We start from the raw sequence: 27,530 nt of genomic DNA on the forward strand, positions 1-27,530 counted from the left end.
AAGAATGTGGCAAGATATTCCGGAGGTTGTTGAATCAGCTCAGAAATGGAAGAAAGAGTGCTGTAAAAGGAATCAGAGATGATAAAGGTGGCACTAAAATGGGAGAAAAAGATATCCTTGAAGTATGGAATAATTACTTTGAAAAATTGCTAAATGAAACAAGCAGTGATGACAGCACAGTGGTAAAAAACACTCAACAGGAATATATATCCATAAAGCCATTCAAAAGCCTGAAATGTGGAAAGGCAGCAGGAATAGATATTCAACCAGAAATGCTCAAGTATGGTGGTATAAAAGTCTTACAGTGGCTGCACTGCATAGTTTGGAAAGCCTGGATAGAGGGACGAATTCCGGATGATTGGAGCAGAGTTCTCATAGTATCCATACATAAAAAAAAGTGAAAAAACTGAATGAGAGAATTACAGAGGTATTTCTCTACTGAGTGTTCCTGGTAAGATATATGCAAGTATACTTGAGAAACAGTTGAGAAGGATTGTGGAAGAAAAGCTTGTTGAAGAACAAGCTGTATTCAGGCCAATCAGAGGCTGTCAGGATCAGATTTTCACTTTACGACAAATTGTTGAGAAATCATGGGAATATAACAAAGATCTGTATTTAAGTTTTGTAGATCTGGAAAAGCCATATGACAAGGTGCCAAGAGATAAGCTATTCAAAATGCTACTGTTATATAGTGTGAATTGGGCATTACATCAAGCACCTTAGTCTTTATTTGAGTTGTAAGCCAGCAGGTAGAATTGAAGGAAGTACGGGAAGATGGTTTAATGATAATTTTGGTGTCAGACAAGGATGTACATTGTCCCCTCTGTTATTCATTACATATATGGATCACATTATGAAGGAAATTGGCATTAAACCTGATATCAAAATTGGAGATGTTAATGTCAGCTCTTTGCTTTATGCGGATAATGTTATACTTCTAAATAAATCCGCTACAAGTCTGCAAAATTCCCTGACTAAATTGAATAACTGTTGTAATAGATATGGTATGAAGGTCAGCAATAACAAGACAAAGGCTATGAAAACAAGCAGAAGCACTGAAAATATCAGAACCTATAGAACAAGTAAAACATTTCAGCTACTTAGGCACAATTTTTAGTGACGATGGTAAATTAAACATCAAAATAGACAACAGAATTAACAAAGCTGGTATAGTAGGAAATCAACTCAATAAATTTATATGGAATAAGAGAGAAATTAATAAAAACACTAAATTAGCTATATACAATATGTTGAAAACAATTTTAAATATGGATCTGAGAGCTGGTGAGAAGTAAAACACTTGACCAAAGATTAGAGACCACAGATATGAGAGTCCTGAGAAAGATTAGGGGCCAGAACAGCTTCTTCAAAAAACTAAAAGATGGCATCAATGCCAATATCATATTAAAAACGAGGATGGAAAGAACTTGCCATTGTCAGCATCCAGGAATGCATTAGCAGAGCTAATCTCAGGTGGTATGGTCACTTAAACAGAATGGGAGAGGAAAGATTAGCAAAACAAGTATTCTCTGCCCAGTTGGGCAGGAAAAAGACCTCATATAGGTGGATTGATACAGTAAAAAGTGCCTTAGAAGATAGAAATATAAGATCTTATAATGTTGGAGTCTTGATAGGTAACAGACCAATTTGGAGGAAAATTGTAGATACGAAATTAGTAATGATGTAAATTTTTCATGTAGTACTCATATCATGTACACCCATTGAGGGGATAAGTCAGGAATTTCATGATGATGCTAAGATCCATAAGCATGGTGTAGGTGTTGTAGTAAATTGCATCAGCTGCCTATGCGTATGGATTCTAAATAATTGGTTTCATTATCTTCCTTCACTAGAAAATCTGCTTCTCATTTTAAAAACTCTCTGGATTTTAAAACTAAAATTTGTAATCTTCATCGAGGCCTTTGGGTATTATGATTAGTAGTGATATAGTATCTCTTTTTGGAACATTCCTTTGACAGATACTATTAATTTACTTAAACAAGATTTCTCTCCAGACATTAACAAACTTTCTGATTGTTATCCACTCTAGTTATTTTAGTGTCCAACACAAATTATATCAGCAGATTGATGGTACAACCATGGAAAGTCCTCACTTTCCTAAGTTTGCAACGATCTTTTCCTTAATAACATTTCTCCTAAAATTGCAGTATGATACAGATATGCTGATAATATATTTGAATTTTTCATATTTGGAATATGAAATGGTTCTCCATCAGATTTGAAACTCTTTGTCACAAAATTAAATATGATTCATTCTAGAATTCAGTTTGCCTTAGATGAGGTAAAAACAATCAGATTTGTTGATTATTTGCCAGTCAGATGGTAGTATACAATTTACAGCTTTTCAAAAGGAAACACATACCAATCATTATGCCCATACTACTTCTCATCATCCCAATAAAAAAATCAGAACCATTAAGACCTTATTACACCGTGCTCATAACATATGTTCTACTGAAGACCTACAAGAAGAACTGAATTATATTGAATCTGCCTTTTCAAAAAATGGCTGGTTGTAATGAGTCCTTTATCAACAAGCATTTAACAGCTTAAGGCTACCAGTCTCTATATCAATGGAAGAAATCTCTCCAATTCCACTTTCATATATTAAATGAATTTCAGAATGCACTGCTAAAGACCTCATTACACCGTGCTCACAACATATGTTCCACTGAAGACCTACAAGAAGAACTGAATTATATCGAACCTGCCTTTTCAAAAAATGGCTGGTTGTAATGAGTCCTTTATCAACACAACATTTAACAGCATTAGGCTACCAGTCTCTATATCACTGGAAGAAATCTCTCCGATTCCACTTCCATATATTAAATGAATTTCAGAATGCACTGCTAAAGAGTTCTAAGATCTCTCATCACTACTTGAAACTGGTCGCTATTCTGGAAATTTATCTTTGTGTTGAGTATTGAACCACTACAACTACTCCTTTTCTCTGAGTGCTATTGCCCAAATATAACATCTTAGTTATTATTTAGTAGCATCTTACCTGTTTTATTAATTCTTCTTTGCCTCTAACACAAATTATATGATCATAGTAGTTCTATTGTCAGTCTAGCTTCATATTTGCTGATATATCCTAAGTTGATGGTGCCTTTCTTTAATTCTAGTAATGTTAATTTGTTCCAGCAGCTTACATTTCACTGTTCACCCTGGTACCCCGACAAAGACAGTGATGGCTTTGCTTAAGTGGGTAACAACCCAGCCAACATGACATTCCATCATGTTGTTTCTGGTTTAAGTCAAAATAGAATACAAATTGCTGGCAAAGTCAAAGCAACATTACCATACTACCCTCATTTGTTCAGTATCCAGGTGGATGCCTACTAATGGGACACAATGAGAAGGTGGGGAATGGACATTAAGTCAGAAGTCCTGATAGGTTCCACATTCCTTAATGAATGGACTAAAGGTTAGCTAATCTGTTTCCCATGCTCTAGAGATCAAACATGGTTCAACTCCAAGACCTCCAAATATCTAACATAATTAAGACCTAGTTTTTAGTATTTACACTGATGGAGAAATTCATTCAGAAATAACTGTACTATCATTAGATAGGCAACAAATGTTGCCTAATACTTTTGGATATATCATCCATTGAAGGCTGGCACTAAAATCAAGAAGCTTAAGGAACTGTCCTGTTAGTGTCTGACTAGTGAATTCTGAAATGAATTCGTTAGTCAGACACTGACGAATTTCAGAAATTCTGAAATGAAAATTAAAGAATGCAAGCATTCATTTAATTCATTCTCTATTGTAAATTATATATCCTAGGATTCCAAAGAAACTGATCATGATCTGCTATAGACTGATAAATACATTAACTACAGGACAGTCACAAATTGAGTTGAGTTGAGAGGAAGATAGTATTTTTGCAGTTGGCCTGGTCTGGTTGGCTGACTAGATAGTCATTCCACTCTCCAAGATGCTGTGGGTTTGAATCCTACTAAGGGCATGGATATTCATTGAACATCTTTAAATGAAAGATGATTTCATTACACAGTCTGAGAGCACAACCCTGCTCATTGGTTGCTCTTCAAGCAGCGTGAAAAATTTCCATGGTCTCAAGAACAAGGTCTCCATATTATCTAACCATCAGCTCATCCATAATTTCAATGTGCCATAACTTTACAACCTTCAATGGAATTCACATAAAAAAGATGCTCCATAACATAATTAAAGGAAGAAGTATATGATCCTTGCTTTTGACAAATGCAAGGATCATATACTTCAAAAGTGCACTAAATTGTTCACTTACACACATAAAAAACAACAATGAAAAAAAAAAAAAAAGAAACTGTAAATGGCAGTATTTATCTGAGCAGAATCACGTTGTGTTGATATTCACACTGAAGGAAATTCCACACTGATAAAAATCTTCTCTAGCATTTCAGTACGATAATTTTAAATTATTTAAATGGAATAAATGGAAATTAAACAGCCATATGAATTAAAAGTCAACCAAATTTCAAAATAAATGAACTGAACAGCATACAAAAAAAAAAAACCTATTTGTTTACAAATAAAGGCAGACCCTGACTTACGTAAGAATTACATTCTGCAAGCCTTTACGCAGCATAAATTTTATATAATTCAGATTTAACCCACTCCCTGCTGTTTACATGTTACAGTAGTATAATAAATTTAGTTTAATCCTTTATCCAAGTGTGAGCAAACAAAGTTTGCGCCTGAAAGTATCTTCAGGACTGGGTTAAGGTGGTATACACCAGGGCAACTCGTTGCAAAGGTGGAGCAAGCTACCAACACTCCTATCCTAGTATCTCCTATAATGCAAAACACATCTCCTTGCGGATATGTCTATTGTTATGCATTAAGGGAAGGGCCACTACCCAGACCGGTTTCGACCTTTATTGAGGTCTCTTCAGTGGGAGCCAGGCCCAAGTCGAGATATCAGGCAGAAGCATTTGCAGGTCATCTCCACCTATAGGAATTGCCAATTGGTGTGCCACCCTTTTTTAATAAATTACTCTGGATTTAGAGAAAGATGTTGAAAGTTTATTTTCCACTTGGTTAGAGTATAATAAATTTAGTTTAATCCTTTATCCAAGTGTGAGCAAACAAAGTTTGCGCCTGAAAGTATCTTCAGGACTGGGTTAAGGTGGTAAAAAAAAAAAAAATAAAATAAACTTTCAAGTTACAGTAGTATAGTAACATATTTTAAAGATTTCTATTAGTTTCATTCACAGGATGCACACATACACACACACAAATTAGATTTCAATATGTAATTATTAATGCAAAGCAATGCAACAGTATGACAAAATAGAAAAATAATAATAAAAAAAAAGTTTCATTTAGCTGTTCAACCTTCCATAAGTCCATAATTTTTCCATAACATAAACATAGAAGAACACTTTTTTATTATCACTGCTGAATTTAAGGAGGCAGATCCTTCACATGTTTCTTTATACCACATATGGGCAACACCAGCCAGGGCCGGATCTGGGCCTCTACTTCTTTTGATCCGGCTCTAATCTATTTCAGCGAAGTTTGTCTGATTCACAGTGGGAGAAAATATGGTGTGTTCTACTAACTCACATTAAGCTGACGTCATATGACTTGCACAAAACACAGTATGTTTTCTCCAACCAAGGTCTCTTTCTCACTTTGACTAGCGGCATGTGTGAACGTGTTACAACGTGTCAGTTTGGTACTTGCATTGGTGTTGTGCTTTGTTCAGTGCCTGCGGTGTAGGACAGTTTTGTTTGACAGTTCTGAATATCGCTTATAAATTTGGGACAATGTCAGGGGACAATTTATTGCAAAAAAAAGAAAAGTAGATGCAGAGAATCGTCAATTTCAAGACAACTGGACGGAGGATTATTATTTTATTCTGAATAAAGGATGCTGTGCAATGAATCCGTATCCGTCAACAAAGAATACAACTTGTAGAGACACTTTACTTTGAGACATGCGGATCACCCAAAAATTGATGGACAACTACAAAAAAATGAAATACAGAAGTTGAAGAACTTGGATACCCAGCAGCAAATGTTCAACAAGCAAAGAACGCAGCACCACAGCATTGTGAAAGCCAGCTTTGTGGTAAGCGAAAAAATTGCTACGCATTCTAAGTCATTTGGTGAAAGAGAATTTATCAAAGAATGTCTACTGGATGTTGCAAGTATAACATGTCCTGAAAAGAAAAAAGACTTTGAGAATATTAGTTTGTCGAGACGTACTGTTGTCTGACGGATTGAAATTATGTCTGATGATATCAAAAAAAGTATAAAAGAGAAGATTGCTATATTGGAAGTATTTTCAATTGCTTTGGATGACAGCACCGATGCCGCTGATACAGTACAACTAGCAATATTTATTCGAGGAGTTGATGCGGATTTCAACATCACAGAAGAATTATTTGCGCTTCGGCCGTTAAAAGGAACAACTACCCGTGAAGATATATTTGAAACAGTCAACACAGTCTTCGAGAGATTTGGGCTTAAATGGAGTTCACTATCTGGCATATGCACTGATGGATCCCCTGCAATGGTTGGTGCACAGAAGGGATTTATTGGAATAGTTCACGAAAGAGCAATAGAACTACAGATCCATCCGGAAAATTTAAATTTTCACTGCATTATCCACCAACAAAATTTGTGTGCAAAATCGATTAAATTCACAAATGTTATGGAAAGTTGTAGTAGCGAGTATTAACTTTATTAAGTCACATGCACTTAATTACCGCCAATTTAAGGAGTATTTGGCAGACCTATTTTCAGATTATGAAGATGTGTCTTATTGTTGTGAAGTGAGGTGGTTGAGTAAAGGTAAAATGTTAAAACGATTTTATGATTTGAGACAAGACATTACAGATTTTATGGACATAAAAGGAAACCCAATTAACCAAGTAAAAGATGATGAGTGGGTGTGATTTAGCATTCCTTGTAGATGTCACCTGATACCTAAACGAACTGAATCTTAAATTGCAAAAACAAGAACAACTGGTTCATGAACTGCATGGACATGTCAAAGCTTTCTGTAATAAACTAAGATTGTTGAAAAGTCAGATAAGAGCTAAAAATTGTTATCATTTTCCTACTCTAGCAACTCATAAAAATATCCCTTATAATTGTTATGGAGATGAACTGAAGGCACTAATAGAGCAATTTGATACAAGGTTTGCTGACTTCAAAAACAAAGACTCCACATTCACTATATTTGCTCGTCCGATGGATGCTGATGTAAATAATGTGCCAGAAAACTTACAGATTGAACTTATTGAGCTTCAGGCAGATTTGCTGCTAAAATCACAATTTAACAACATAGCTTTGATGGATTTTTATAAATTTTATTTGGTTGAAGAAAAATATACAAATTTATGCACCTTTTCAAAAAAAATCATTTGTGTTTTTGGCAGCACATATATGTGTGAACAGTTTTTTTTTTGAGGATGAAATACAATAAATCAAAAATTCGGACAAGAATAACGGACGAAAACCTCGAAAATTCTATGCAATTATCCTTAAGTAATATTAACGCCAATATTGATAGTCTTGTAGTTGAAGTACAAGGCCAATCTTCACATTAAATGTTATGTCGTTCATTATATTAAAAAATTTATGTAGAGCTTTATATCGAAGCATTATATTATAAATAAATGAAATATGAAGTAGCAACTTGTTTTAATTCATTTAATATTATTTTATTTTATTTAATAATTTGGTCCGGTCCTTGCCTCAGAGACAGAATGATAATTTGGCCCTCGAACTAGGAAAGGTTGCCCATGCCTGCTTTATACAGACATATCCTTCATAGATGTATTCAGTGTCAATGGTGTGAAACCATGATCCCATCCTAAGGTCATTAAGCTTTGCACACATCCGTATTTCTTTATAATTTTCTTTTCATCTCTAGATCAACTTTAGCATGTTAACACATGGGTTCACTTTGTTTTCCATTTCTATTTCTTTTTTCCCGTAATGATTGTACTTGACCACAGCAAACACAAACACTAAAAATTATTAAATATTTGATTTGGTCTGTACTATGAATACAAATACACAGCACATTTATATTTAACAGTAAACAAAGTGAGATGAGACTGAGAATAGCATATGCATGCATGTGAGCTGTCTACCTTGTGAAGATTGCTGTTAAGTAGCCTGTATTAACATAGGTGCATTAAGTAAAATTTTTACTCAATGCATCCTGTCTTGAGTAAAAGCACAGCATTTTTAGGATAATCTGTATATATCGGAATTTACATAAATTGAAATTATGTAAGTCAGGATCTGTACCAAAACATATTATTATTGAAAGCAGTTGCTGATAAATTTTGCTTGTAGCTGACTGACAGAAAATATGTTGCCATTTCCTCCTGCTTTCACCAATGATGTTGCTTTAAAAATTGTTCCACATCAATTTTTGAAAAGTCTAAAGTATCACAGGTAGTCAAGGGGAATAATTCAGGAAGAGAAATAGCTTTCTGAGGTTTTATGTTCTTGTTACTTTTGAATTATTTAAAACTGAATAGTCACTATGAGACAAAGATATGCTATGTCTCTCAGTGACCATTTATATAAGTACTATGCATGTCCTACTAATAACGGTTAATTCCAGTGTAAGCACATTGATAAACAGATTAACAGCAATTTAATTAAAATCAACAATGTTTAGTATTACTCAATATTTATAAAAATAGATTTAAATATTTTAGCTTACCATGTTCAAGAGCATTTACTCTTCTATTGGTTATTTTGATAACCTCATCTAAAGTTATAAATGATGTCTGAAGAGATGCTAGATCAACAAGAAGCTGCACTGCTTTTGCATAATTTTTCTTTAGTTTAGCCACCTGCTGACCTCCTCTTGCAAGTCCATGTAATTCATATGCTTCATGAAAAATAAACCAATCATTTATTACTATTCATAAATTCTGATTTCAAGATAATGCTAAAAAACTGCTTTCCTTACTTAAAATACATCAATTTTTTTTCATATTATATATTAGGACTGCAAAATTTCTAAACCATGAAACAAATCATTTACACACAAAGTTCAGATGAACTCTTACTGGAAGTCTAGATCACAAAAATAGTGTCTGTGAAACTATAGTAATTTAAATTTCCTGATTCTGATCAACAGTTTTAAATGACTGTAGTCACACATAATAAACAAACAGAACAAATTATATGACATTGAACCATGAGTTTTGCAGGAGCAGAGTATCATCAGTTGTTTGGAATAACTGGATATTAAGATAAGGGTTCAGGTCAAATATCAGCAAAAATGCCTTTTATTGAAATCAGAACAACTAGCTTTTGGATTTTTCAAATGTTGGTATGGATTTCATATTGAAATAATAAGTAAACTAAAATATCAAAATGATTGAATTTCAGACTTTTTGGTATTAGACAGGATTTGATATTTAAATAACGAATTTTCACAACTGATTTTGTAAGTCAGGTTGGCGATTAGGGAAAGAGATATCATATAATACACTGCACTTTAAAACTAAATGTATATTATATGAATAAAAATTTAAAGACAATAAGAAAGCTACACCTTTCAGTTAAAAAAAAAACAAAACAAGACTGCAAATATTGGTTTTATTCGCATCTATTTTCAATTGTCTGAATCATGAAACTAGCTGAACAAAACTTTTAAAATATAAATACATACAAATTAACTCTAGATCAGTAATAAGGCATCAAGCATATGCAGTTCAAGATTGACTGCTAGTCATGATTAACTGTTTTTTGGCTGTTCATGTTGGCTAATTATTCACAATAACAAGGCACGTAGAAACAGAAGTACCTGAAGCTTGATGACAGTATTTCACCAATTGCTTAGTTCTACACCATTTATAAAATTAAAATTGTTGGGATGTTTGATAACCTCTCCCCTCAATAGTTCAAGAACCCAGAGTCATGTTCTGAAATGCAAATACTAAACAAATTAATTTTCATACTTCTGCTAATAAGAAGTTATATGATTTTGAATGACCTAAATTTAGAAAAAATGTTGGAATGAGTAACAAGTAATTGCTGAATTTTTAAAATGATCAGAGTGAATTACAGAAATGAAGGTTAAATGTATTATTAAGATCACTAGTCTCCTTTAGAAGAGAAGTGAATAATACTTTTTAGCTATTTAAAAAGCAGTTTTAAGGGTTTTCACCCACAGTGACAGTAACTGTACTATAGTTCTGATAATGTTTTTTTTCTTCTTTTTTTTTTGCCAGAATATGATAAATAAGAACTGCAAATATCTGGCAGTGATTTGGGCTTCCTACAACAACAGAAAAAGAATTAAGAGACAAGAGTGTCCACGAAAGGCAGTGGTATAATCTACTTCAAAGAAATTATTACTCTAGTTTATGTTATTTGTGAGAGAAAAGTTGGATTTATGGTTTTCATGTTTTTGCTGTTTATGGCTAAACAGTAAAAACATCAGCATACCCAGTGGCATATGGTGGGTATTCCAGGGATTGTATAAGGCAACATCATTAAAAAACCCATTAAATTCATATAAAAAGTTACTTTATTTAAAAAAATAAAAGTTTTATTTATAATTAGTTCAATCCTTCTTTCTGAGATGGAAATGTTACATTAAACTAGTTGAACTCTTGATGGTTGCCTAATTTGAGATCTATCTCAAAAAAAAAAAAAAAGATTCCACAGTAATGGAAAGAATGTATGATAGTTCTCTTCTAACCTTCTTCAAGAGTGATACAAAAAACTAATGTCTAACTACTGACCTGTCAGTATCTCTGAAGTAGTAGTGAAAATCTCAGAAAAGTTAAGAATTTGCATAAGAAATAGCTATACTCTGAAAGGAACAGAACCACTTTACTAAACAGGGTCATGTGAGTCAGCAGTTTATATGCTAATCCTCATCAAACTCCTGACATATACTCTCATGGAGTGTACAGGATACTTATGATAGTACAACATGAAAAAGTTCCATCATTACTAACTTTTTATCAACAATCTTTGTCAAAATTAATCTGTTATCTGTCCAGACTTATATTTCTGTCTTTTAAGGCACTCTTTACTGTATCAATCCACTGAGATCATGGCCTTCCTCTGGGTCTTTTTCCTGCCATTCTGGCAAAGAACATGTTTCGTTAACCTTTCTTCTCCCATTCTGTTTAAGAAACTACCACCCAAGATTAGCTGTACTAACACATTCCTGAATACTAACAATGTTAAGGTCTTTCCTAATATCATTTTTAATATGATACTATCTACTGACTTCCCTATCCTTCTCAGAATGCTGATATCTGTGGTTTCCTGTCCTTTGATTATGAGCTTTATATTTAACCTGGCTCTCAGATCCATAACTTAAAATTGGTGTGAACACTGGCTTGTATATAGCTAGTTTAGTGTTTTGACTAATTTCTCTCTTATTCCATATAAATTTATTCAGTTGATTTCCTAGCACACTAGCATTACTAATTCTGCTGTCTATTTCCAAATTTAATTTACCATCTTCACTAAAAATTATACCTTTTGTCATTGTCATATCCCCACGTGTCCCGAGAGCACAGAGGTCTGACATACATCCGTTTACAGGCCGAAGTTAATCCTGTGAGAATGGCCAGTCCTCAGCAAAGTGCCAACAGCATCAAACGACTGATCCCCTTCCAACTACTAGCTGCACTCAGACTCTACCTATCGACCAACCTTTGCTGGCAAAAATTATACCTAATTGTCTGAAACATTTTGCATGTTCTATTAGGTTCTCCATTCAAGATGCAGTTCATGTTTTCAATGTTTCTTCATATATTCATTATCTCTCTCTCTTTTTTATTGTTGAATTTCATACCAAATACATTACAGCAGTTATTCAGTTTAGTGAAGAAATTTTGCAGACTTGTACTGGATTTATTTTGAGGTATCACATCATCTGTAAAAAGTAAAGCACTGAGATTAACATCTTCAATTTTGATATCAAGTTTCATATCACTACTTTCCTTCATAATGTGATCTATATAGATGATTAATGACAGTGGAGATGATATACACCTGATTTACCATCAAACTATCTTTCTGTACCTCCTTTAATTCTAACTGCCAGCTTACAACTCAAATATACACTAAGTATTGCTTGATATAATGTCTCATTTTACATCACATAACTTTAGCATTTTGAACAGCTTTTTTTCTTGGCACCTTATCATATGCCTTTTCCAGATCTACAAAAACTTAAATACAGATCCTTGTTATATTCTTATTAATTCTCAACTATTTCTCTTAAAGTGAAAATCTGATCCTGACAACCTCTAATCAGCATGAATCCAGCTTCTTCTGCTCCAAGATTTCCTTCCACAATTTTTCTTAGCCATTTCTCAAATTTACTTATATAAAACATACCAGAACACTCAGTAAGGAAATTCCTTTGTAATTCTCACATTTTCAGTTTTATTTCCCATTTTATAAATGAGTAATATAAGGGCTCTACTCCAATTATCTGGAATTCCATCCTCTGACCATGTCTTTTAATTTATGCAGTATACAATATAGAGGTATACAAGTTTTACAGTGTAGCCACTATAAAACTTGTATACCTCTATATTGAGCATTTCTGGTCAAATATCATCTACACTACTGCATTTCCACATTTCAGGTTTTTGATGGCTTTTTTTTTATACTTCAAGTACAGGTAGGCATTCAAAAATCCGAGCATCGATAATCCAGTTCCTTCAGATCTCTGACATGGATTTCAGAGCGCGCATTTTCAAATTTACCATGTTGGTGCACCACTGTTTTTCTGTTTATGTTTTGATGGCACTGTAGTCGATAAGCATTGCGATAACCTGCTTATTCCTTCTCATTTTATCATTTAATTGCTGCTGTATAGCTCCATTATGGATTCAGCAAAGAAAAGAGGTGGCGTAAAATGTAAACATCATGTGTTGTCGATCGCAGAGAGAGTGGAAGTGCTAAAAAAACTTGATAGCGGCGTGTCTGTGTGAACTATTTGTGAAACATACGACATTGGCTCTTCAACAGTGTATGATATTAAAAAACAGAAAAAAAAACTTAAAGTTCTTTTCTGACAGTGTATCAAAAAAGCAAATGTTTGTAAGGAAGTCAATGACGGAGGAAAAAAGTTCGGAACTGGACCAAGTTCTCATAACCTGGTTTAATTTTCGTGTAAGTGACATGTAAGTTTCAGAAAGCAATGAAGAAAATGAGGAAGATGTGAGAGAAAGAATCTCTATTGACAGGTTAATTATGTTGACAACTGAACTGCTGGCTGGACTAGAGTAACGAAGTTTTGTAAGTGAACAAGAAATCATGAATGTTTACTTGCTCCAAGATAAACTTATTAGAGAAAGACCCAAATATATGAATCAGCAGACACTGCACAATACATTCAAGGAAGCAGAAAGAAGCAGCAGTGGTGTCCACACTTGATAATCCACTGCCATTAACTTCAAGTCAACCAGATGTGCTGTCCCCACCATCAACATTTTATTAATTAAAATTCTGAGGAACTATTTTATTCAGTTGAACTAAAATTCTGTAGAACCGTTATATTTAGTTGGTGAACATTAAAATTTCATAAGCTTTTCATTTAGTGTTTAATTTTCTTTCTTTAAAGGAATGTACAGGTAGTCATTTTCTGTTAAAAATATACAGCATATATAACCATCCGAAATGCAGCACCCTTCAGGTCCAGAGGCTGCCGGATTTTTGAATACCTACCTGTACTGATATGTATATCCGATTGCATTCCTACTGAGTGTTTTCCACCACCATGCTCTTATTGCTTGTTTAATTTAGCAGTCTTTCAACAATCACTCCAGACATCTTTATCTATATCTTTATATTTCAACAATAAATGAACTTTCTGAATAGCTCTCAGAATATTTTACTACCTTCTTGATATTTATTTTCAATGTTCTTCCAAAATCTTCCTGCCTTTTGTTTAGGTAGTTTTACACACCACTTTGCTTTCTTACATTTTTTGCTGAATTCTCTAATATCACAAGCAGACTTATTCACCAGGATCTTCTGATACACTTTCTTCTTTTCAAGACATACTTACCATTAATATTAATACTGTCTCTTTTAACTTCTGTCATGGAGTTTTGATTTTTCTATTTTTGCACACAACCTCACCACATGCCCCTCTCTGGCTGAGTCAATGTTTTCTTCATGGTTTATCACTGGATCTCCAAGTTTTGGTTGAATTCAAACTATTTCATTTTTTCTTGAATAATATTTGTGCATTAGAGTCTATGGTCCACCTCTGAAAGTTGCTCAACTTGCATTGGTTTTAAAACTTTTTATGCACTATTCTTTTCAATATCTTCTGTGTACTCTTGTGGCCTGAACCAATGGGAAAACATCATTATTAACAATAACAAAGTTAGAGACTTTTCTTATTTCTTGCATCTTCTCTCCATGTGAATTTATGCACATTTTTATGTTGGAACATGCTATTAGTAATGACTTATTCATGTTCTGAACAGAAATCCAAGACGTACTTATCATTAATATTAGCTTGCTCTTTTCTCCAAAATTTTCCAAACATTTCTGTATGTCTGGTAATCATTTTCTATTTTTCTTTTAGCTCTCTGTGCAGGGCAAACTTTTCCTTTTTTGTTGTGTCAGCTGCCTTCTCTAATGCCTCAAAAAGATTCCTCCGCTTCTTAATTGAACCTTCTGTGGGTTCATATGCACAAATAAGTCTAACTGTCCAGTTCCCATTTATCCACATCACATATCAGAATATTTGATATTGCCTGCCATTCAAGACTGCACTCATATTTAGTGTTGAATACTATAGCTACTCCTTTTGCCCGATTGTTATTCCATGACTATAACATCTTATTTGTCGCACAGAGAAACTCACTTTTGTCTTCTTTGTTCTGTTCTAATCCTATATCCTCCAATTTATGCAACAACCTTTCACTGGGATTGGAATATAAACTAGTGATTTGGATAAGGCTGAACAGGTATCAGAAATCAGTATGTGGGAAGTGTGAATCAACAAGGTTTTAGGTGACTAGCAGTGTTGTCCAAGGGATCAGTCCTCTGAACTGATCCCTTGGATAACACTGTTTAATCTATACATTAATGAGATTGAGAAAGACATGACAGATGTTCAACTGTTTGCTGATGGTGCAAAGACAGGCACTAACATATATAGCACTTACAAAATGATTTGTATAGTCTGAAACTGTGTGCAAACGATAATGGCTATCAGTTCAATGTTAGTAAATATAAATTTATGCACTTTGATATAATGAAATATCCAATGATATATTATATTAAAAGATAGGAAGTTGAAGTTCAGGGGTCATGTGGCAAAGATTGCAAATACAACTCAAAAGATAATTGCAATGCTGAAACGAACGTTCGCATGTAAAGATAAGGATGTTATTTTGCCTCTTTACAAAGCCTTGATAAAACCTCACTTGGACTATTGTGTGCAGGTCTGGTCTCCTGGTTTCCGTTGTGATTCTGATATATTGGAGAGAGTACAAAGGAAAGTGTTAAAAATGATATCAGGATTGTGGAATACTGATTATGAAGACAGATTACAAACTTCTGAAGGGGTAACACAAAATTTCAGCTGATGGAATTTTTCAATTTATAGAAGGTGGGGAAAGGACGAGAGAGAGCATCCTTGGAAGCTAAGAATGAATGAAGGCTGCTAAGAAGGGTGTGAGAGTTAGATTTTTCTCTCATAGGGTGGTGCGTGATTGGAGTGGATTACCTTTGGATGTTGTGAGTGCAAGCAGTGTGAATGAATTCAAGAATAAGTATGATAGCTGGTGTGTGTGTGTGTAGTATGTGGCCTCCCTTGATGAGTCTCTGACTCCCTGGAGGTCTCCCTTAATAATAATAATAATAATAATATTGGTGGGATTATGCTTGGAGAAGCTGATAAGGCTCGGGAGTTTGAAGTTGTTTTAGGTAAGAACAACGGTCATATGGCAAATAAGTTCAGATGATAACTGTGATGGTGAAATGAATATTGACACACAAGGATAAGCAAATCTCTTTACAAGGCTTTGATAAAACTAAGACTGAACCACTATGCACAGAGTTAGTCTCCTGGTTTTATATCTCACCTGCAGTGCGATATTAAAAATGTTTAAACATTTTTGATATAATTTAAAGCTTCATTAATCTGTCAGCTATAGGAATGATTCACTCCAGGTCAAAGCAGTAATCTCAGCTTTGCTGTCTATTGTTGGTAACAGAGAGGAAGGGAGGATGAACAATTTGTTGGCTATATTAAACTTTTCATTCCAAAAACAAGATATGCAATCATTACAAAAAAATGTAAAAAACAAATCAGTGTCTACAAATTCTGATTTAACTAAGTCAAGCAAAACATGCCTCCAACTGATAAGCAAAGCATATCCATATATGTGTGAACTAACATCATTATCAGTGGTTTGCTGCTTTCGCATCTCACTCTCTCTGTAATGTTTATCATCTTGGTGATTTATGGAAGGTCTGCAGCTTAAGGATCTAGAGCCCTAGTAACATTTTTTTTTTTTAAATTGAGAACCCATTCATGAGAGAATAGTCAATCTATAGTACAGTAATATTATGGATGAATAAATACAGAATTATGAGAGCTATTCATTACATACTAACCATATTATGTTAAAAAAAATTGAATTTTATAAATTTAAAAATTAAGTATATTCTAATGCACATAAGTAAACTATGTAAACTACTGAAAAAAAATCACTAAACTCACATGTAACCCACTACCCTACTCACTGGAGGCTAAAAAGATGGTACTGAAAGCAGGATCTCTGCTTTATCTAACTCAGCCAACTAGGGTAGTAAATGATGGCATAAAAAATAATCTCCATAGACAACTCACTTCATCAATTGTAAACAGATATATATATATATATATGTTAAAAATACCAAGCTATTTTTAAACCTGGTTTTACTCCATATCCCAAGTAAGCAAACAGACAAATAAGTCAAGTTTGCATCTGCAAGTGTTGCAAGTCTAGCTGATCCTGCACGTAGTGCAAGACCAAGGCAACTCATGTAAAAGTAGAATAAGCTCTGATCACTATTCTTAATATTTACCATTAATGCACAGCCCATCTCCTTGAGGAGATGTATGATGCTATGTATTAAAGGCAAGGGGCCACTACCCAGACCGGTTTCGACCTTTATTGAGGTCTCATCAATGGGAGCCAGGCTAGAAATACCAAGATTTTAGTAATACAGAGCTTATAAGTATTTTACCAGAACAAGTTACCATAAGGTGTTTTATCATCATCATCATCATCAAATTCCTGCCATGTACCCTCAAGGGGTGTACAGGATATGACAGTACTACATGAAAAAATTACATCATTACTAACTTCCTATCTACAATTTTCCTCCAAATCAGTCTGTTACTTGTCAAGACTCCAACATTATCAGATCTTATATTTCTATTGTCTAAGGCACTTTGTACCGTATCAATCCACCTATATCTTGGTCTTCCTCTGGGTCGTTTTCCCGCCAACCTGGCAGAGAACACTTGTTTTGCTAATCTTTCCTCTCCCATTCTATTTAAGTGACCATACCATCTGAGATTAGCTCTGCTAACGCATTCCTGGATGCTGACAATGTCAAGTTCTTTCCTAATATCCTCATTTTTAATATGATATTGCCATTGATGCCATCTGTTTACGCCTCTCTTTGGTCAAGTGTTTTACTTCTGACCCAGCTCTCAGATCCATAAGTTAAAATTGGTTTGAACACAGTCTTGTATACAGCTAATTTAGTGTTCCGACTAATTTCTTTCTTATTCCATATGAATTTATTCAATTGACTTCCCACCATACCAGCTTTGCTGATTCTGTTGTCTATTTCTATATTTAGTTTACCATCTTCAGTAAAAATTGTGCCTAAGTAGCTGAAATGTTTTACTTATTCCACAGGTTCTCCATTCACAACACAGTTGACATTTTCAATGATTCTGCCTATTTTCATTGTCTTCGTCTTTTTATTGCTGACCTTCATACCATATCTATTACAACAGCTATTCAATTTAGTCAGAGAATCTTGCAGACTTGTAGCGGATTTATTTAGAAGTATAACATCATCCGCATAAAGCAAAGAGCTGACATTAACATCTCCAATTTTGATATCAGATTTAATACCACATTCCTTCATAATGTGATCCATGTAGATAATGAATAACAGAGGGGATAATGTACATCCTTGTCTCACACCAGATTTAACATTAAACCATCTTCCTGTACTTCCTTCAATTCTAACTGCTGACTCACAACTCAAATAAAGACTAAGTATTGCTTGATATAATGCCCCATTGACACCATATAACTGCAGCGTATTGAATAGCTTCTCTCTTGGCACCTTGTCATATGCCTTTTCCAAATCGACAAAACTTAAATACAGATCTTTGTTATATTCCCATGCTTTCTCGACTATTTGTCGTAAAGTGAAGATCTGATCCTGACAGCCTCTATTTGGCCTGAATCCAGCTTGTTCTTCACCAAGCTTTTCTTCCACAATTCTTCTCAACCGTTTCTCAAGTATGCTTGCATAGATCTTGCCAGGAACACTCAGTAGGGAAATACCTCTGTAACTCTCACATTCAGTTTTATTTCCCTTTTTATATATGGGTACTATGAGAGCTCTACTCCAATCATCGGGAATTCGTCCCTATGTCCAGGCTTTCTGAACTATGCAGTGCAGCCACTGTAAGACTCTTATACCACCATACTTCAGCATTTCTGGTCGAATATCATCTACTCCTGCTGCCTTTCCACATTTCAAGCCTTTGATGGCTTTTTCTACTTCAAGTATGGATATGTATTCCTGACTGCATGCCTGGTCAGTGTTTTTTATCACTGTGCTGTCATCACTGCTTGTTTCATTTAGCAGTTTTTCAAAGTAATTACTCCATACTTCAAGGATATCTTTTTTTCCTGTTTTCATTTCACCTTTATCATCTCTAATTCCTTTTACAGCACTCTTTCCTCCATTCCTAAGCTTCTTCAACAACCTCCAGAATATTTTGCCACCTTCTTGATATTTATTTTCTATATTCTTGCCAAAGTCCTCCCATGACTTTTGCTTAGCTAGTTTTACACACTGTTTAGCTTTCTTACATTTGTCTCTGTATTCTGTAAGAGTAAAAGCTGACTTATTTGCCAGGAACTTTTGATATGCTTTCTTCTTTTCCTTCACTGCCTCTTTAACTTCCTGTGTCCACCAGGGAGTTCTGAATTTTTTATCCTTGCACACAACCTCACCACATGCCTCTCTGGCAGAATCAATCAATGTTTCCTTCAGAGTTTGCCACTGAATCTCCAAGGTTTGATTCCTGTTCTCAAACTCTTTCATTTTCTTTTCAATAATATTTCTGTATTTTAGTCTACAGTTCACATCTGAGAGCTGCTCAACTTTTATTCGCTTTAAAACTTTCTTACATGTTATTCTTTTCAATATGAAATTCAATTTTATCCTGCTCAAGACTAAATACTGATCACTTCCAATTTCAAATCCTCTGTACACTCTGGTGTCCTGCACCAGGGAGAAAACATCACTATCAACAATAACATAGTCAATGAGACTTTTCTTATTCCTAGCCTCTTCTCTCCATGTGAATTTGTGCACATTTTTATGTTGGAACATGGTGTTAGTAATAACAAGTCCATGTCCTGAGCAGAAATCCAACAGATATTTGCCATTATTATTAGCTTTGCTCTTTTCTCCAAATTTTCCCAAAATATTTTTGTATGTCTCACAATCATTTCCTACTCTACTATTTAGATCCCCAACAAGGACCAACTTTTCCTTTTTCATTGTGTCAGTTGCTTTTTCTAAAGCCTCAAAAAATTCCTCCACTTCTACCTTAATAGAACCTTCTGTGGGACCATAGGCACAAATAAGTCTCATTGTCCAGTTCCCCATTCTCATATTTGTCCACATTACTCTACTTGAGACTGACTGCCATTCAAGAAGATTAGCCTCGTATTTTGTGTTGAATACTATGGCTACTCCTTCTTTTCCTTGATTGTCATTGCCTGAATATAACATTTTGTATTTATTGCTCAGAAAGATCTCACCAGTTTTGGTCTTTTTTGTTTCAGTCACCCCTATTATGTCGATCTGGTACTTATCTAATTCCTCAGCTAGCTCCATTTCTTTGCCAATCAGGCTTCTTACGTTGATAGTACCGATCTTTAACTCTGGTGATGTTGAGTTGGGGTTTATTTTCAGATTTGTTCCAGTAGCTGACTTTTCGCTGTTCGCCCTGGTTCCCTGGCGAAAACAACGGGGGCCTTGTTTAACCGGGCGACGCCCCAGCCGGCATGAAATTTTGTCATGTTGTACCATCATTTTTTATTTTGGTTTAACCAATAAGAATACAATTTGGTTGGCTAAATCCCAAATTGCCAGCCCATCCTCGTTCGTTCAGTATCAAAGTAGATACCCAACAGGGTGCACCACGAGAAGGTGAGGATTGGACATTAGGTCAGAAGCCCTGGTCGGTTCTCCGCATTCCTTTAAAGGCTATGTGGAGGTCTCCTCTCAGTTATACAGCTTTGACCCTTAAGCACCCCTTGGTGTTTTAACCTTATTAAATAAAAATCTCTAGATAAGATATAAATGTAGAAAGTATTTTACCTTGGGTAAAGGTCGAAACTGGTCTGGGTAGTGGCCCCTTGCCTTTAATACTTACCTTAATATTTAAGGGTAAATATTAAGATTAGTGATCAGAGCTTATTCTACTTTTACCATGAGATGCCTTGGTCTTGCACTACGTGCAGGATCAGCTAGACTTGCAACACTTGCAGATGCAAACTTGACTTGTTTGTCTGTTTGCTTACTTGGGAAATGGAGTAAAACCAGGTTTAAAAATAGCTTGGTATTTTTAACATTTATTATACCCAAGGTAAAATACTTTCTAATTTATATCTCCTCCTGAGATTTTTATTTAATAAGGTTAAAACACCTTATGGTAACTTGTTCTGGTAAAATACTTATAAGCTCTGTATTACTAAAATCTTGGTATTTTTAGCCTGGCACCCACTGATGAGACCTCAATAAAGGTCGAAACCAGTCTGGGTAGTGGCCCCCTTGCCTTTAATACAAAGCATCATACATGCATCTCCTCCAGGAGATGTGCTTTGCATTAAGGGTAAATATTAAGATTAGTGATCAGAGCTTATTCTACTTTTACCATGAGTTGCCTTGGTCTTGCACTACGTGCAGGATCAGCTAGACTTGCAACACTTGCAGACACAAACTTGACTTGTTTGTCTATTGCTTACTTGGAAAATGGAGTAAAACCAGGTTTAAAAATAGCTTGGTATTTTTGACATTTATTATACCCAAGGTAAAATACTTTCTACACACACACACACACATATATATATATATATATGAATAATGAAAGTGATGTTACAGGAATGTTTCACAAGTCATTATTTTGGAATCTTTTTTGAAATCTAATCTGGAAATCACTACTCTTATTATTAGACAAGATCCCAGAAATCAAGATTCCAGCTAGTGGGAATATTCACATTGCCTGGCAGCCTGCAACCAAACTATAGTGCCATTGCCCAACACGTGGAATAATGCATCAACAGAAACAAAGTAGTTAAATCTTATTGAGTTTGAAGAGAGTTTCCATGAAGATCATGGCAAATTACAATAATGAGAAATATGGGCACCACACTGTATTCATCTCATGAAAGAGAAATAGAATTTGGTTCATGTAGGTTTGATTCAGAAGATAAAGAATTTGAAGGCTTTCAAGTCAAAGAGATATGTCAAAAACAGTGACAAGAGTTACTAACATTAATCTGCCACCACCACTACAATCAGAGAGTCCAAAAGAAAGGAAGGAATAGTGAAGCAAATGGGAATGAAGGAAGTTTCTTCATTCCCATCTGCTTCACTATTTAGAAAAATATATTGTGCTACAGTGTTATGAAGCAAAGCTTATATAGCATCATCAGACCACAAACAATCCTTGAAGGCAAAATACTTTTGATGGTCTTATATTTAACAGTAAATATACATAAAGTAATAACTACTTTGAAATTACTAACTACTACCTCCTAACCACAGCAAAACTGTTGTTTTAGCTTTCTACCTAAATAACTAAGAAGCTTGTAGAAAACTAATACAGAGTATTGTTTCAGTTTGGGGCTAAAGTCACCATACAGCTTAACATAACAATGCGAACCATCTTTGGTATCTTGGTATCTACTCCTCTTTCATGGTTGCCTGTTCTTTCCCACATCACTCCTCTGTGCTTGAAAAGAGAAGAGGCTACCATCAAAGAAATAAATAAAATCAGAAATAACATGTACCTTCCTATATATCAGGGATGTTCGACCCATCGATCGCAGAGCAATTTTTGGTCGATCTCTTGTGTATTCCTCCTTACTTACAAATTTAATTAAAACTGAAAACAAAATATTTTATTTATCATTATTTTGTATTATTTTTAATTCGTTTTAAGTGTATTGCTATTGTTTATTTATTTTTTGTTAAATTTGTCAAATCGGTAATTTTCTTATAAGTCCAGATAAATGAATTAATTTGGATCAGTGGAAGTCAAATAGCGAGCCGAGTGAATACGATTATAAGCAAAATGTAAAAACTCGATTGTAGCTTAAATATTAAATATTCCAAAGCATATTACATCAATTTTTTACTTAGGTTAAGTCCCACGTGAATATTGTAAAAAAATAAACATTGTTTATCTCGGTATAGTTTGTATTAGATGTTTTTGTAAATAACTCTTTTGAAGCTAACTGTATATACTGCTTTAATAAGAATATGTTAGTGTTAAAAACAAAGGTAATGTTTTTGTCACCAAAGCTGTACATGGCGGCATTAGAAAGATTGTTATTGAAACTTGTATGTATGAGAAAGGTTTGCAATCTCAGAAGTCAGTCAGAAAGAGTTCAAACAACTTTCCGATGGCCAGCAACTTACAATCAAAAGAAAGCGGAGGAGAACAAAAGGCATGCCGAACTTGAAACTTAAGATGAAAGACTCATACCGATTCTTTGGGGGTTGCCAAACTTCATGCGAGGTCTCAGAGGAGACCTAATAAAAAGAGACTGAAGCAAGCAGAAGGGGTCCTGGTTCCAGAATTGCTGTCAGAGAGGAGGCCGCCATCCAGAGTCGCTGTCAGAGAGACTGCCCGGATCCATGTTGCTTGAGAGAGGAGGTTTCCCGCTTCCAGAAAGGAGCTTCTGGGTTCGAGACATCACTAGAGAGAGAGACTACTTCTAGGCCACAGACAAGGTTTCAAATTGCCGAAAGGAAGAGTTCCAATTGCCAGAGAAAAGTTTCCAGGCGAGGTTAATGTCAGCCATTCACAAGTGTGTTGTGTTTTCATTATAATTTGATGAATCAAACGACTTCACTGATATTGCTCAGTTAATGGAATTTATTCGCATGGTATTTCAAGATTATTAAAGTAATGAAGAACTTTTGAAAATTATACCATTATTGGGAAGGACTAGGGGAGAAGACATTTTTTCGGCATTTGATGAATTTGTGAAACAACACAAACTTCCGCTTTTTAAACTTGTGTCTATTACTACTGATGGTACTCCTGCAATGATAGGTAATAAATCAGGCTTCATTTCATTATGTAAAAACAATGACAAATAGCCCGATTTTTTTAACGTACAACTGTATTATTCACCAACAAGTACTGTATAGTAAAAGATTAAACACAAAAGATGTTTTGGATATTACATTTAAAATTGTAAATTCTGTTTGAGGAAAAGCCCTGCAACGGCAGTTATTTAAATTACAGGCAGATGATGATAGGGAACTTCTGTTGTACAATAATGTTCGCTGGCTCAGCAGAAGTCAATTTTTAAAAAGATTTCTTGTATTAATTAACGATATAAAAAATCTTCTTGATGAAAAAGGAGATATTTATCCACAATCGAGTGATAAAAGATGGTTGTTACACTCATCATTTTTAGTAGATTTCTGTACGAAATTAAGCAATTTAAATTTAGAGTTACAAGGTAGAGATAAAAATTTAATTGACATGTTAAGTTCAATAAAAACTTTCCAGCAATACTTACTTTTATTAAAGAAAAATATAAATGACGGCGAATTTAGACATCTCCCATATTTATTAAAATTTTTTGAACAAAATCAAGAAATGCTTCGCTATGATTTAAAAGAATTTATTCGTGAAATAGAATTAGTTGAGGAAGAAATAAATTCAACATTTAAAGATTTTAATAAAACTGAAATGATTGTAACTTTTATCAATAATCCACTTCAAGAAAACTTGAACATCACAGAAATTTCAAATAAAATTATGGGCTGTTTAATATAAACCAAGCTGAAGTTGAACTTGAGATAATAAACATTCAGAATAGTTTACATTTAAAATCAATAAACAAAATGAAATCATTTGGAAGTATGCACATGAAAAATTCCCAATATTAACTAATATTGCGTGAAAAATTCTGTTCTGTTTCGGAAAGACATACTTGTCAGAATCCGCTTTTTCAAATATGACCATCATAAAAAATCAATTAAGAAACCAAATTACAAATGATTATTTGGATGATTGTCTGCAACTGGCCACTTCTTCATATCAATACCAAATTTCACATTAACTTTTTTTTTTTTTTTAATCAACCAGCATTTGCTGTAACTTGTGAGTTTGTAATCAATCTGTTGTTTTTTCTAACTTTGATTTTCCAAAATAGAGAAATAAATGTTTTATTCCAATATATTTGTTTGTTTTTTTGTTGTATTAAAATAATTAAAAGTGATAAATAAATTTTTAAATACACAAAGTTTTTAGTTGTGTATTTTTTTTAATTGTTTATTTGTGCGTAATCAGATATCAGGTTGGGGGAACGTGATCTATATGAGAGTAGATCACCGAATAACTTATATATAAGAGAGTAGATTGCCGAATAACTTATTATAGAAAAGTAGCTTGCGTAGTAAAAAAGGTTGAACACCACTGCTATATATCAAGATACCCCTCCACTTCCAGCCCACCGCTTTACTCTAGATCTCTCATCTGGATTGTGGAAATATCAGATGATGGTCCCCAGAACTGGTGAAAAAGACTCTGGAATGAACTACAAACAAGTACTTGATTATACAGATCCAACTATCAAACCTCCAGGATTCAATCAACCTTGACATCTCTGGAGCCAGCTAAACAGATTTAGCATGGGACTAGGCTGCTGTGCCCACTTATTACATCTGTGGGGAATTTCAGTCTTTTGCACATGCATGGTGCTATTCAGGCTATTTATCATATCACAGATGACTGCCCCCCCCCCCCTCCCCACCACACACACACACACACACACACACACACACATCCTCTTTCCTGAAGGTCTCAGGAATTTGCATTTACTCCCAGATAATGCCATCAATTAACTGAGTTGTCAGTCTGTATATAGTTTTACTCATTAATTTCTTGTGTTTTTCCCCATATTCTAAATAAATACAGTTGATTCCGCTTAAATGGGATACGTTGGGACTAATCCATTTTGGCCCAATTCAGGGGCTGCCCCAATTAAACGAACTAATAATAAATTCTAAAATAAAATATGTAATATGCAGGTAAATATATAAGTAGGTCAAAAAATAATAATTAGGTATCTATTTTAATGGGTTATTAAAACCAAAATACAGAAAATATTTGTACTATAAATTGTGCAGAAAAAATAATGCATGCATGATAACTTTTACAATTTCAAATTTTAATTCTGCAAAAATGCATCAAGTGTAGTCTGTCTTTTGCTTTTGAAATTTTGCAGTTCTACAAAATCAGCACAGATATTCAGTGCGGATGTAGGGCTTCCTTCATTACCTTCCTGCATAAAATAACGCTGTAACACGACTATAAATTTTTTGGCCTCACGATTAGTTACAAGCACAGGTGAGTCATCATCCTCATCATCGCATTCTTTGTCAAATTTTTGACATTTGAATTTAACATGTTCACTGCCAACTACGAGTATACTGGTAGTTGGTAAACCAGCTACACAAGCCAGCTACAAGTATACTCGTATGATGCTTACCGCCGGCAACGAGATTACTGTACTGACTTGAAGAAGTGAAAATGATTGGCTTGTGGAGCTAGCATCAAAACTGTGTATTCTCATAGATAGTATATGCTCTGCACAAGCCAACTACGAGTATACTCGTATGACGCTTTCTGCCGGCAACGAGATTACCATACTGACCTTGAAGAAGTGAAATTGCTTAGCGTACGAGAACAGACTATGCCGAAGTTGCGTGGCAGTGAACATGTTAATGACTTCAACAATTGCGTCTTCAAAGTTTTCATTTTCATCGTAACATAGTAAATTGTCATCTATTGTTGAAAATTCTTCATTATTCATGATAGGAGCTTGCAGAATGTCTTCATTTTCATCACTACTAAAAATTTCAAGAACCTCCAAAGATTTTAAACCACAAACAGCAAAGCAGTTTTGTATTGTGCTGCTTTTTATAGCTCACCAACTGTCAGAGACAAACTGTATTGCTTGCAGAATAGAAATTTTTGCACTGATCTCTCTGGCTGTTGATGAACTTGTTAATAGGTTTTCATCAATGGATTCCAGTATATAATTAACCAAGTTTCCTCGATACAACGTCTTTAAATTTTTTATTATCCCCATGTCCATTGGTTGCACTAAGGATGTTGTATTAGGAGGAAGAAATTCCAGCCTTATATTTTTTAGATTATCTAAATGAGGGTGTGTAGCACAATTATCGAGAAGCAACAAAATTTTCCTCTGCTTACGTTGTAATTCTACATCCCAACTCGTAAGCCAATTCCAAAAAATTTCAGAAGTCATCCACGCATTACTATTGGCATGGTACTCTACTGGCAAACTCTCTATTCTTAACCCCTTAAAGCATCGAGACTTAGCATTTTTTCCTATGATTAGTAGTTTTCGTTTGTCCGTACCTGACATATTTGCACAGCATAACACAGTCATGCAGTCCATTGCCCTTTTATACCCTGAGAGTGCTTGCTTATAACAAAGGAAGCCTTCTGGCATAGCACGATAATAGAAGCCGGTTTCATTAACGTTGTAAATATCATCTGAACAGAAATTCTCTAAAAAAGTAAGGATTTTAATATTTTGCCATTGTTCAGTGCTTACATTGTCGGCACTGCCCTTTTCGCCGTGCGCTTTTTTAAATTTGATATTGTGTCTCGCTTTCCATCGAGACAACCAACTAGCAGTTGCTTTAAAATCATTGTGGTCCAGCTTTTTAGAGATCTCCTCTGACTTCGCCTTCAACACTGGGCCACTGATATTCATGCCTTGCCTGCTAACTATAGAAAACCATTCATCTAATGCTTCTTCGACTTCTGGATCCTTTCCATCACGCTTTTTTTTGGATGTTCCTGGAATTTCTTTCTGTAATGTCCACTCCTCACACAGTTGATTTTCTTGTTGTAGGAGACGTGCTATGGTAGATTTTGGTACACCAGTTATATCAGCAAGTCTACGATGGCTTGTATTTAATGGC

General features: G+C 34.6%; 1 protein-coding gene across 1 annotated transcript in view; it reads right to left on the reverse strand.

Annotated features, from left to right (window-relative positions):
* The window catches only part of LOC150102458 (V-type proton ATPase subunit D-like), a 131,126-nt gene that overhangs the window by 19,536 nt on the left and 84,060 nt on the right, over positions 1–27,530 (reverse strand). The window contains exon 5 of the mRNA XM_090399750.1: positions 8,722–8,892. Coding sequence (XP_090255876.1) covers positions 8,722–8,892 — 171 coding nt within the window. The remainder of the gene's footprint in view (positions 1–8,721; positions 8,893–27,530) is intronic.

The sequence above is a fragment of the Typopeltis vanoorti genome, chromosome 10, assembly GCF_054136105.1.
Source record: "Typopeltis vanoorti isolate ZY-2024b chromosome 10, IOZ_Tvanoo_1.0, whole genome shotgun sequence".
NCBI lineage: Eukaryota > Metazoa > Arthropoda > Arachnida > Uropygi > Thelyphonidae > Typopeltis > Typopeltis vanoorti.